Here is a 12,880-nt window from a genome sequence, read left to right as displayed (position 1 = left end):
ATGAGCCAAATCTTCACTCTACAGAGGCAGATACACACACATATACACACACGCACAAACACAACACCAGTTGCCATGAAGTCCATTTAGACTTATGGAACTGCACTCCATAGGTTTTTCAGTGGCCATGACCTCTTGGAAATAGATCACCAGGCCTTTCTTTGGAGGCACCTCTGTAGGGATTCAACCTGCCAACCTTCTGTTTAGTAGTGCTTAACCATTTGCACCACCAACGGTACTGTTTACCTAGAAAATTCTAAGATAACCACTCTGAGCTGCTAATTCCTCCTCTGGAAACTGAAGATAATATGACCAACCTCACCGGGCTGAAATACGGATCAGTTACAGGGAAACACCTAACAAATAATAGTCAAATAGTCAAATCCCACTGCCATCGGGTCTATTCTGACTCATAGTAAGAATCAATGATAATTTTTTAAATAATTCATCAATACAAACTATAAGGTGGGAATCCATACCCCTCTTGGGCACCTCAGTGGAATGTTTTCCTGAGCTGATAGCCCAGGGACGTGTGACCTAAGGAAGTTGACTTGCCTGGGATCCATGGAGAGACACAGCAGAGTTTCTGTTAAATCCCTACCCAGAGCATCTGCTTCGTGAACAACCGTGCTAATAAGCACACCTGACCGATGTCTCATTGTTTCACTGCCTTGTATAGCCTGTTGAGTTCATTACCCCTTCAGATGATAGTAAATTTGCACTTAGCACAATGTATGAGACTTCATAGTGCATAGTCATAAGTACAGTCTAACTCCACTTTCAAATGGGTTCTGTTGATGGAACCCTTTAATTAAAGGGTCTGAACCTCAAAACCAGAAAGGCCAGTATAGAGAGCTACTGGCTGAGCAGAGGACAGCATACAGGACTTTGAACAGGGACTCAGTATACCACAGGTTCTAATCTTGGCTCTACCATGGCCCACGTAGGCTGAAACAGGATTCTTCTTTGGGTCTCGATTAGTTCATCAATAACATGAGAATTTGATTAGACAATCTCTAGGGTCCAGAAATCTCTGTAGCACCAGAGGAACAACTGGATGATCTCCAATTTAAAATTACTCAATTTTACTCAGGCCTCAGCCAATCTTCCGTGGATTCAGGGTAGCACAGCCAGAGCCTCTCTGGCCATTCGAGTTTGGCTTAGTGCATGGCAGGGGGAAGCAGCATTTACCTGCCAGCGATCATGAGCTCTTTCTCCGATGCTCCTTTCCGGACTTTGGTGTATATGTCCATGGTGAAGAGGGTGCTGGCGCTGTTGAAGATGGAGGTCAGGGAGCTCATGAGGGAAGCCAACATGACAGACAACATCAGGCCTCGCAGTCCTGGGGAGGAGGAAAGGAGATATGGAGTGGCACACATAGCACCTCAACTCTTCTGTGCTAGGACTGTGGGAGAGCCTTCTGAAAGTGCCGTGCTCCCTAATACAGCTCTCTTGAAAGACTGCACATGTAAAGGAATAGGCCATGGCTTTACAGTATTTCATCCTTCTGCAAAGAACAAGGTGCCCTGCGGGTGTAGTGCGTTACAAGTTGGGCTAGTAACTACAAGGTCAGCAGTTTGAAACAAACAGCAGCTCCATAGGATAAAAATGAGGCTTTCTACTCCCATAAAGAGTTACAGTGGGGCAGTTCCATTCTGTCCTTTAGGGTCATTATGAGTTGAAAATGATTCAATGACAGTGAGTGCAGCGGACAACAAAGGATGAAGTGAATATTTTTGTAACTGCATGATGATGATGATGATGACGACAATGATTTTGATCATGATAGTGATGGTGATGGAGGTAGTAGTATGTGAATTTCAATCTAGGGACTGGTCTACATCTCCCACCCCAGAGATTCGTGATATAACATTTTCATGATACAACAGAAAGAGATTCAAACTAGGATTCAAAAGATAAAGTTCTATTTTCTTTTTCTAGTTCTTTTTTATTTGATTTTAAATTTTTAATATTTATTTTAATTTATTATTAATTGGGAGTTAATACATATATCATGTCATTCTAAAGTTCAATCACATCAAGCAGAATTGTACAATTGCTACCACAATCAGTTTCCAAACATTCTTTTTCTTCCTGGTCTCCTTGACATTGTCTCCCTCTTACCACTTTCCACCCCGCCCTAGCCCCCCGCCTCCCAAAACCCTTATTCTACTTCCTGTCCCTATAGATTCATCAATCCTAGGTTTCATATGCCAAAAGACAGAAAGACATATAACCCAACTTCAAGAGGGTGACCCCCAGTGACAGAAGACCTCTGAGATAAACCCTAATATAAACAAATGAAAACAAAATAAAACCAAAGTACATAAAATGTTGGAAACCATATCAAGTCCAGCATGCATCAGAAAGGAGATCAACTGACAAAGTTTTAACCGTTCAAATCAGGTTTCTGCCTTTGATCTTCTATCCTCATGTCTCTCTTAGGGGGGCTTGCGTGGGTGTGTCCTTGCTGGAGACCACTGTACTGCAGACAGGGCAAGGACTCACAGAGTCATGAGTCATGCCCTAACAGGTGTGCCCTGCACCAATCTTGCAAGCTCTTCTATCTAACATAATGTACATGTCCTCATCACGGTTCCTGCTCCTGTAGTCCCACATATAACTGTGATGTAGTTGTTTGTAACCAATCATGGATTGGTGACATTTTCCTTTGTTCCATGCCTTAATTAATTAGCATCTTGCCTTCAAATCCTCGAATGATATTGTGACCTCTCGCTAATGACCTCCCTCATCCAGATGATGTGCCTGCCTCTTTGTGTTGTCTTTTGTAAGACTTAATAATGTCCTCCTTAAAGTATCTTTGTGATTGGGATCTCTTTCGCACCATAAAACAATGTTAAGAACTGTTTAAGAGCTTTGACTTTCTAGATTAGAATGGTCATATTTTTCCTGCACAAGTTTCAGATATCTCATTTTGAAGTCTGATGACTCCTAGAGCCAACACAATCATTCTTTTGTATTAGAGTTTAAATTCTGAGCACCCCATTTGCAGAAAGTTATAAATGACAGTGAAAACCCAAAAATATTTGTAGAGTTCCCATATATATTCAACCTCCACCAAATTCCTTCTAATCTTTAACTAAGGAGGTAGAAAATCTTGTCCCCAGACAGAATGCACTGGTTTACCTCTATCCTTCTCCACCTGACCCAGGGAGGGGTAATCTCTCTCAGGGGTTTACCTGGGTTTATCCTTGATGGAGATTACCATACTGGGGACAGTACTGGGGGTCACATGGTCACTAGTCGTGCCCTACCAATTCTAACCTACTTTGGTTAGAAGGTCCTGGACCAATCTTGTAAACTCTTCTATCTAACCTAATGCATGTGTCCCAAACCTGATTCTAGTCCCGCTTCTGAACTCCCACCTGTAACTGTGATATATTGATCTGCCACCAATCATGAATTTATGACAGTTTCCATTGGGCCAGGCTTTAATTGACTAGCACCCTGACTGAGATCCCCTGCACACCACTCCCATCTCTTGCCAATGGCCTCCCACATTTGGAGGATGCGTCTGTGTCTTTGTGTTGTCTTTGTCCCTTTTACGACCTGATAAATGTTTCCTTAAATTATATTTGAGATTGAGGTCTCTTTGTACCCTAAAACACATCGCACTGGGAGAGGGCAAATTCAAAAATGAGAGGCACCTAGTCGAGGCTTTCCCTGCTGCCTTCTCACCCCACCTCAGAAAGCCCACCCCACAGAAACCTACATGCAAACCAAGGTCAACTGGCCTCCCCAAAGAGATGCTATCAGCAGGTATCATCTCTTACCATTGGGCATGAGCTCCACCACTAAGGTTGGGTATGCGATGTTGGTACAGCCCACCTTGGTGCCGCAATATTTCTCACATTCCGAGGGGAGGACACAGGCAATTTTTTCTGGGGCAGGAAGAAAAGTCATATTAGCAAACAGACATGGCAGCAGCAGCGGGGGGGCGGCCGCGGGGGATGACATATTTTTTAAACTGGTCTTCATGAACACAATGTAGTGTTCTGGGATTCTCATTCTTCTCAAGACAATAGATTGTTATGATCCCTAAGGTCCCATAAAACACAAGTAAACAGCTTTCTGGTATTCTCTGCTTTCCGCCAAGATCCAGCTGACAGCAGCAATAATATCCCTTGTTCCACACCTGTGGCAGTTACATAATCTACTGTCAACTTTAGAAAGGGGTGGAGGCTAGCCTATCAACCAGGCCATAGCCTACGAAGCCTCTGTTTGGGCATGGCCTTCTCCTAAGGATTCTGGGAAATCCTGTCTTCCTCCATGGAGGCAGGAAACATACTCTCCCTGTGAGACATTCCTGCTAACAAGCCACACGGAGCTCCACTGATGGAGCCAGAACCCTGGAGCTGGAGGAGCCATATGGAGACCCATGCTAGTGCTGAGATGCTTCTACCACCACTGGAGCCACAAGACTTTCCACTCACTGGCCTGTAATATCCCTACATTTGGCATCATTGCCTGTGTTGTGTGAGTCTGAAGAAGAATTTATAGTCTGATATCGGGCATATGGGCTAATATGGGACTTATGGACTTGATCTGGACTGGGTTGAGATGTTTTCTCAATATTCAAGTGCTCTGTTATCTAAATCTTTTCTTATATATATAAGTATCTATGAATTTGTTTCTCAGTCAACCTGGACTAACACAGCATCCTCTTCTGAATCTGGCCTGAACCTCTGGCACCTCCTTGTCAATGTAGTGCTGCAACTGTTGTTGGATGACGTCCAGCAACATTTCACTTGCGTGTGATGTTAATGAGGCTAGGGTAGAGTTCTAGAAATTTATATAGAATTAATAGCAACAACCATTTATGAAGTATTTACTACAGCTATACCTTATTTAGTGCTGCTCTATACTTTTATAAGTAGATGTGTGTTGTAGCCATTTTAAGAGTAGCCCTGGTGGCTGCTAACCAAAACATTCAAACCCACCAGTCACTCCACAGGAGAAAGATGTGGTTAGTCTGTTTTGTAAAAAAAAAAAAAAAAGTAACAACAACAACAAAACCACCCATGGCCATTCAGGTGATTCTGCCTCATAGCGACCCTTCAGGACGAAGTGGAATTGTCGTATGGGGTTTCCAAGGCTGTGGTCTTTAGGAAGCAGACTGCCTCATCTCTTTCCCATAGAGAAGTTGGTGGGTTCTAACGGCCAACCTTTGAGTTAGTAGTTGAAGCCTAGCCACTGCACCCCCAGGGCTTCTATCTGTAATGCCTGGGAAATTCCATAGGGTAATTTTGCTCCGTGCTGTAGGGTCGCTGTGAGTCAGAATTTTACTTGACTGCAACAGATGTAGGGTTTTGAAGGGATATAACCAAAAATACTCTGATGCATGTTATATTCAATTGCATATATTTCATCTTAACACATGAGCCAGGATAGGAGTGTGGAAGTCCTATCAGAAACATTCAGTCAATGACAGCCCCCTATTGTCCTAATTTTGGAGGTTGCTCACCAAACTTTCCCTCTACTGTTCATGTTAGGAGACCTGATTGTGTAGCGGGCTATGAATTGGGCTGCTGACTGCAAGGTCAGCAGTTCAAACTCTCATGAGAGAAGATGAAGACTTCTGCTGCGATCCAGACCTAAGCCTCAGAAACCCCAGAGGGCAGTTTTGCTCTTCTGCTCTGCCCTGTAGGGACACTGTGGGGGGGACTCTCCCCAACGACTGTGCATGAGCAGGGCTGCGTTGGAGGACAGTGAGTGGTTTGTGGTTGTCTTTCGTTAGTTGCTGTGCCACATTCCAGGAAACTGCTTTGACCCGTGCTGACTGACAAAAAGACATGCAGCCAGCCATCCTGCAAAGGCTACAAAGGGGCCATGAAGAGGCTATCACCCTGGATGCCAAAATGCAAACCTCGGGGTTTCTTCCAGGGGAAAAAACCCAGAAAGTAAGGGTCAGAGCAGCAGGCAAGCAAAGACTGGCTGGGGTCTTTGGACATTAAGAAGGGCATCATATACATCACTCCAGCCCTGGTGGGGGCAGGGGAGAGTGGATTAAGCAATAAATGAGCAAATAATAGCTGAAAGAAACTATGCCTGGAAGCAAGGCAAGACTTCAAAGGGTCTGAACAAAAGAGGGCAAACCAATTGCCAATGGAAGACTTTGGCACAAGCCCCACAGCCCGTGGTGTAAGGCAGGAGAACAAAAATATGGCAGGAATATGGGGAGAAAAGAAAAGGGGCGGGCAGACCTTAGCGCTTTGGAAGTGACTTTGAGCCAAGGAAATGGGAGTGGGTTGCCAGTGGGTCTGGCAGAAGGCATTACCTGTGTACAGGATACGGCTGATCATCCCAGGCATCACCATGAGGAACATGGGCAGCAGCTTCAGGTAGCCACACATGGTGCAGCCAGCTTTCACATGAGACATGTTCTTGGCTGAGAGGCAGCGCTGCACAATGACCTGCCAGGTAAAGCCCAATGAAGGATACTGGCCCAAGGTCTCCACGGCAGCTTCTGCTACCTAAGCCTCCCATCCTGGATCCTGGCCTGCTATGACTCTCCCAAGACAGCAGAGCTCAGTGGCCCACTGACCATGGAAGCCCTATGCAACCCTTCCAAATCCCTCAAGCGGGGACCAGCGAGGTTTCTGGCAATGCCTCTGGGGAACATGCTATCCACCCTGCGTCCTGGGCTTGAGTACCTGATCGGTGCACCAATACCACAAGGCGAGGATGGAAAGCCCAAAGATAAGCCCAGGCCATGGGAGGTCTCCCTTGAGAGGATCTCGGAAGATGTGGAAGGAGTCAGGCCTCGGAGTGTAGCATTGCTCCTTGATGGTGATGTTTCCATCTGAGACCATGGTTGGGATGGCATTCATGTACTTTTGCACGAAGGCGTCATATCCTCCCACTTCGTGAAAAGCTGGAAAACATCAGTGACAACACATGAACAATTGGAGCTCAGAAACTCTTCATCGTGTGTGTGTGTGTGTGTGTGTGTGTGTGTGTGTGTGTGTGTGTTTCCCCTGAGAATACTTGGAGAAACTTAGAGAATCCAGCCAATGGGCAGGGGTGATTTTGAGCCAGTCACTCACTCCTTGCTCTGGACTCAGCTTCTGCGTCCATAGACTAGAATGAACCCTGCCCAGCTTTGCAGGCTACTGCGAGGATCCCAGGCAATGATTAGTCAAAGGACTTGAACCGTAAACTTCTCAAAAAGGGAAAGTATTTTCATTATTAAAGGAAGACCTTGGTTTTAGAGGGATCCGCTTGCCCTTTCAGTCCCCATTACCAGCAGGGCCCTTTTGGGAACAGGATAAACACCTAGAGATGCAAACACCAGATCAGACCAACCTGGTCCCATCAGTGTGGTGGAAGGGAGAGAGACTAGGTGTGGAATATGTGGAGCCTTGTCACCTCTTGCCTGTGTATCCTTAAATATGTCATTCCAACTCTGCTCTGCCCACCCCAGGTGCTGCTTGAAGGGGGGAAAAAATGAAAGTCCTTGGAAAACAGAATGATACAAAGTAGATAAGAGATCAAAGGACATACAGGTGATACAGGCTCCCTTGAAAGTAAAATATATTTTAAATCCTCTTACAGCAAGGCCTCCCAGGTTTGTCGAGGATCTCATTTGCAACTAAGACTTGGCAAAATTGGGAGGGTACGAAGTCTAACATTGACAAATTTTAAAATGTTATCAATTTAGGACATTAAAAAGAAACTATCTCCTAATATCATTAATTCATCAAGGCTTCTTAACCTTAAAATGTTGACCATGTCATCTGAGATTAAAAATACAATAGTTGAACATTTGGAGATATCACTACACTAGCCTTAACCTTTTTTGGTCCAGTTTCACTGTGGACAGAAGCCCATGTCATCAGAAGCCCACAGTGGGGACCAATGGACCAGATTGTCTAAAAGGAGGAGCCGGCAAGTCAGCCTTAGACTTCCAGAGATGAGGAGGGGCCTCTGCCTGCTTATAGCAAAGTCCAATCCAAACTCACTGCCTAGGCTGGCAGCAGCTGGCCAAGTGGCCAATGCTTTTCTCTACCTCTACACCACGTCCTCAGGGTCCTTGGATGGTGTAAACCGTTAATGCCCTAAGCTGCTAAGTGAAAGATTGGACCTCCAGATATACCCAGAGACATCTCAGTAAAAAGGTCTGGTAGTCTACTGGAAAACCAAAAAAACCCCAAACCCCTATGGAATTCAGTTCTAGTCTGACACAGACTCCATAGAAATGGGCTTTCTCTGGCCTTACCTCCCCAGCCTGCTCCAACTTACCAAAGCCAGTCAGGATGAAAGATCCCACCAACATAATAGCTGTCTGCAAGGTGTCTGTGTAAATCACAGCTGCCAGGCCCCCTAAGGAAACAAGAAAACATGCATCTGACCACCTAGGGAAGGCACCCTGTCTGCTGCTACCTTTCCCGTACCCCAGCCTTCTCCTTCTATCCACCTGAGCACACCCCCTCACACACCCACCTCCTTTCCTTCCCTCTCAGGATGTGCGTTTCTCTCCATTTGATGGGGAAGAGACTAAATTGTCCCTTTCCTTAATTTAATCTCTTACATTGATTAAATAGAGATAACAAAGCATTTATTAGTTCAGCCATTTTTATGTGTACGATTCAATGACATTAATTATATTCCTCATGTTGGGCAGCCATCACCACTATCCATTTCCAAATGTGTCATACCTTGGACAGAAACTCAATGGCCATTAAAAAATAACTCTCCATTTCCCGCTCCTTCACTGGTCACTTCAAATGATCAACTTTAGTCTCTGTGCACTTGATTATTTCAGATATTTCACGTCATCGGGGTCATATAATACTTGTCCTTTGTGTCTGGCTTATTTCATCCAGCATGGTTTCAAAATTCATGTATGTATCAGAACTTCATTTCTCTTTGTGGGCGAATAATACGCAGATTGCATTGTATATTTATAACCCACCACTTGTCTGTCAGTCTGTCATGTTGACAAGCTGTGAGATGTGTGTTACCGGCAGCTATGCCACTGGTATTCCCAATGCCAGCAGAGTCATCCAAAGTGAACCAGTTTCAACAAAACTAAGCACACACCATGAAGAAGGACTCAGTTACCCATGTTGGAGGAAGAAGCCCCTGAAAACCGTATGCTGAGCTTCAAAGCGTATCAGATATGAAGGCCTAATGAACGGGAGCAAAATCTTATCCGAGAGCGTGCCAGAGGATGGACCGCTCAGGTCCAAGGGCACTCAACATGTGACAGAGGACAAGGTGTTTTCTCAGAGTGGACTCAGTAATGGTGACGTGAATGGAGTAAAGCCCGTAAGAGTGGAGCCTTAGGGATCTTCCTGAGTTGATGGGGCATGATTCAAGGTAAAGAGGAACAGACGGCTACAAAAAAATCATCTAAGGATTGGAACATGAAATGTGCAAACAATAAATCTAGGAAAATTGGAAGTGCTCAAAAATGAAACACAGCACATAAAGACTGATGTCCTAGGCATGAGTGAGCTGAACTAGACTCGTATTGGCCATCTTGAATCTGAAACCGTATGATTTACTATGCTGGAAATAACACAATCATAAGGAATGGTGTGGCATTCATTTCCAAAAAGGACATTGCAAAATCAGTCATAAAGTACAATACTGTCTGTAATAGGCTTATATTTATCCACCTTCAAGTAAATCCAATCGATACAACTATGGTTCAAATGTATGCACTAACCACAAACACTAGTGACAAAGAAATTGAAGAATTCTACCAACGACTTCAATCGGAAATTGATCAAACATGCAGTCAAGGTCTATTGATAATTATTGGCACTTGGAATGCAAAAGTTGGAAACAAAGAAGAAGGAACAGTAGTTAGAAAATATGGTTTTAGTGATAAAAATGAAGCTGGAGATCATATGATAGAATTTTGTAAGGCCAAGGACTTGTTAATAGCCAATACCTTTTTCAACAATGCAAAAGGTGACTGTACACTTGAACTTCTCCAGATGGAGTACACAGAAACCAAATTGACTACAACGGTGGGAAGAGATGACGGAGAAGCTCAATACCAGCAGCTAAAACCAGGCCAGACACGGACTGTGGAACAGAGCATCAATTGCTCAAATGCAAGTTCAGTCTGACATTGAAGAAAATGCAAACAAATCCAGAAGAACCAAAATACAACCTTGAATCTAGCCCAGCTACATTTCGAGAACATCTCAAGAACACATTTGACACATTGAATACTAACGACAGAAGACCTGAGGGGATGTAGGAGGCTATCAAGAACATCATTCACGAAGAAAGCAAACGTCACTAAAAAGACAGGAAAGAAATATGAAAGTGGCTATCAGAAGAGACTCTGCAACTTGGTCTGCAGACTCTGCAGATGGACTTGGTCCATACAAGTCAGAATTGGCTCAATAACTAACTATAATGATACAGGAGTTCTATGTCTAACTATGTGAGTGGGGTAAATTTTCCACTAACAAAAACAAGGTAGAAGAAAGAGCTGACTGCAGAGAAACCTGGGAACATTATCAAATTTATCTCAAAGGGGTACTTGCAAGATAGCTCTTTTCTCAAACCACCTAAGTAACTGCTTGCTGCAAAAGTTAATTGTAACAGGAGCTCAAGAATGAGGACTGCAAGGAAACAGAAAATTCCAGTACTAACTTTGTCCCTGAATTGGACAGAATCACACGCTCACAAAGGTGTTCTCTTGTTATTCATGTCCCCAACACCTCTGGGTACCTCTTGAGTCTTCCTCTAAAACCTTTCTGTGTGTAGCTTCCTCTGTCCCTACCCTTCCTACAGTGGCTCCTGAAGCCTCTGTCTAGCTTCTAAGGTGCTTATAACCCAAACCAAATCCATTGCCATTGAGTTGATGCCAACTCAGTGACGAGGTGGTAAAATACAAGTGCCCCCCAGGACTACCAAAGTTGTCAATCTTACAGAAGCAGACCACCCCATCTTTCTCCCATGGAGCAAGCAGCATCCGCTTCAAACTTCCAATCTATCAGGTAGCAACTGAATGCTTAACCACGGCACCACCAAAGCTCCTAAAGTGTCCATAATGAATTAATTGAAACATCAAGCCTTATTGCCTATCATCCCCATCTCCACTCCTTCCCAGTGACCACCCTCCTTTAGCTAAGCCTACCTGCTTGCTTACCCTACCCCCTGCCCCATGCCATATCCATCCCCACCATCACCATCCCTCTGTTTTTGCCATGACCTAAACCTATCACTCCTTCCCTGATTCCTCTAACTTAGCCAGGTCCCAACAAAGCCAAGCCCTGCCCAATTCCTGTGAGAAGTTGTCCTGACTACACGAGTTGACAATGAAACTTTCTGAGACCATCCATATAACTTGCATGGTCTGTGAGTCGAGGTCAAGCAAATAGTCCCTTCTCAAATGGAGAAGGTTTATTTAAAAGGAGAAATCAGGCCTTCTACTTCCTTGTAACCTTGACCGTTTCCAACCCCTGAGCTGGGCATGAGTGGTGGGGAGCATTCAATAGACTCACCTGTGATGGTGTACAGGCCAGTGATGGCCAATAAGAGGAAAATGGCCAGGTACAGATCCAAACCCAAGGCCATATTGATGAATATGGCCCCAGAGAAGATGTCTGCCTAGAAAGGAGAGAAGAGGCAGAGTTAGGAGTGGGGCAAGGCAGCTGGCCACAGGGTGTGCCTCATGCCTGAACTGTAAGGGACAGGAAAGGAACCTTGGAAGAGATAGTAAAAGGCTCTCCTGAGGAGGCAGGCCCATTGGTGCCTATGATTTTTAGGAGCCCACATTTGACTCTCCCTCTCTTGCCCTTTGCCTGGCACCCGACAATTAGAGAATCATCTCTTGATCCCAACCATGTTGTCCTTTTCTATGCGCACGGTGCTTGGTGACGTCATAGTCGTTGGGTGCTGGCCAATAGGCTGCCATTCAAGGACCCTGGCCAACAGAACAGAACACAGCCGGGGACTGTACCACCCTCACAATGGTTCTGTTTGAGTGCATTGTGGCAGCCGCTGTATCAGTTCATCTTGTCACCTTGTTTGCTGGCCCTCTACTTTGGAAGCATAATGTCCCTTTCCAGGGACTGGTCCCTCCTGTACTGTGCCCAAAGTCCATGAGAAGGAGAGTCACAGCCCTCCCTTGCGAAGGGTCTTTTAGTTATACTTCCTCCAGATTTGTTTGTTCTTCTGAACAATACCCTTGGCCAAGCCATAATTCAAGTGCATCAATCCTTCAAGTGCATCTGCCAGCTTCCTTCTTCATACAACTTGCTTACGAGGTGATTAAAAATATTATGACGTGTGTCCGGTGGCCCTTAGTCCTCCTAGTGACCTCTTTCCTCTTTGTCTTATGCAGCGAATGTGCCCAGCCTGACTGCTGCTTTCATGAACATTGGCTTTGGACCGAAGCGAAATGAAATTCTTGACAACTTCTATCTTCTCTCCGTTTATCAAGATGTTGCCTGTTGGTCAAATGGTGAGGATTTTTTCCCTCTACAGCGAGTTGTAATTCATACTGAAGGCTGTCGTCGTTGATCTTCATCAGTCAGTGCTTCGAGTCCTCTTCACTGTCAGCAAGCAAGGTTGTGCTGCCTGCATATCACAGGTTCCTGAATCTTCCTCCAATCCCCATGCCACGTTTTCCTTCACATAGCCCAGTTTCTCAGATTATTTTTTCAGCAACAGTTTGAATAACTGTAGTGAAATTATATTGCCTTTCTTTCCCTGATTTTATTTTTATTTTTTTTAATTTATTATTAACTTGGAGTTCATACATATATCATTGTTATGGAGTTAATATGTATATCGTGTGTATGTTCAATCACATCAAGCAGAATTGTACAATTGCGACCACAGTCAGTTTCTAAACATTCTTTTTCTTCCTGGACTCCTTGACATCGTC

At 44.6% G+C, this 12,880-nt stretch overlaps 1 protein-coding gene across 1 annotated transcript in view; it reads right to left on the bottom strand.

Annotated features, from left to right (window-relative positions):
* The window catches only part of SLC5A1 (solute carrier family 5 member 1), a 62,245-nt gene that overhangs the window by 12,729 nt on the left and 36,636 nt on the right, over positions 1-12,880 (bottom strand). The window contains exons 6-11 of the mRNA XM_004716703.2: positions 11,493-11,598; positions 8,263-8,343; positions 6,675-6,895; positions 6,299-6,434; positions 3,795-3,902; positions 1,192-1,342 (exon numbers count right to left, since the gene is read on the bottom strand). Coding sequence (XP_004716760.1) covers positions 1,192-1,342; positions 3,795-3,902; positions 6,299-6,434; positions 6,675-6,895; positions 8,263-8,343; positions 11,493-11,598 — 803 coding nt within the window. The remainder of the gene's footprint in view (positions 1-1,191; positions 1,343-3,794; positions 3,903-6,298; positions 6,435-6,674; positions 6,896-8,262; positions 8,344-11,492; positions 11,599-12,880) is intronic.

The sequence above is a fragment of the Echinops telfairi genome, unplaced genomic scaffold, assembly GCF_000313985.2.
Source record: "Echinops telfairi isolate 266 unplaced genomic scaffold, ASM31398v2 ScPeMD7_29;HRSCAF=101, whole genome shotgun sequence".
Lineage (NCBI taxonomy): Eukaryota > Metazoa > Chordata > Mammalia > Afrosoricida > Tenrecidae > Echinops > Echinops telfairi.
The sequence above is the reverse complement of the archived record's forward strand: the minus strand, read 5'-3'. Positions and strand labels throughout refer to the sequence as shown.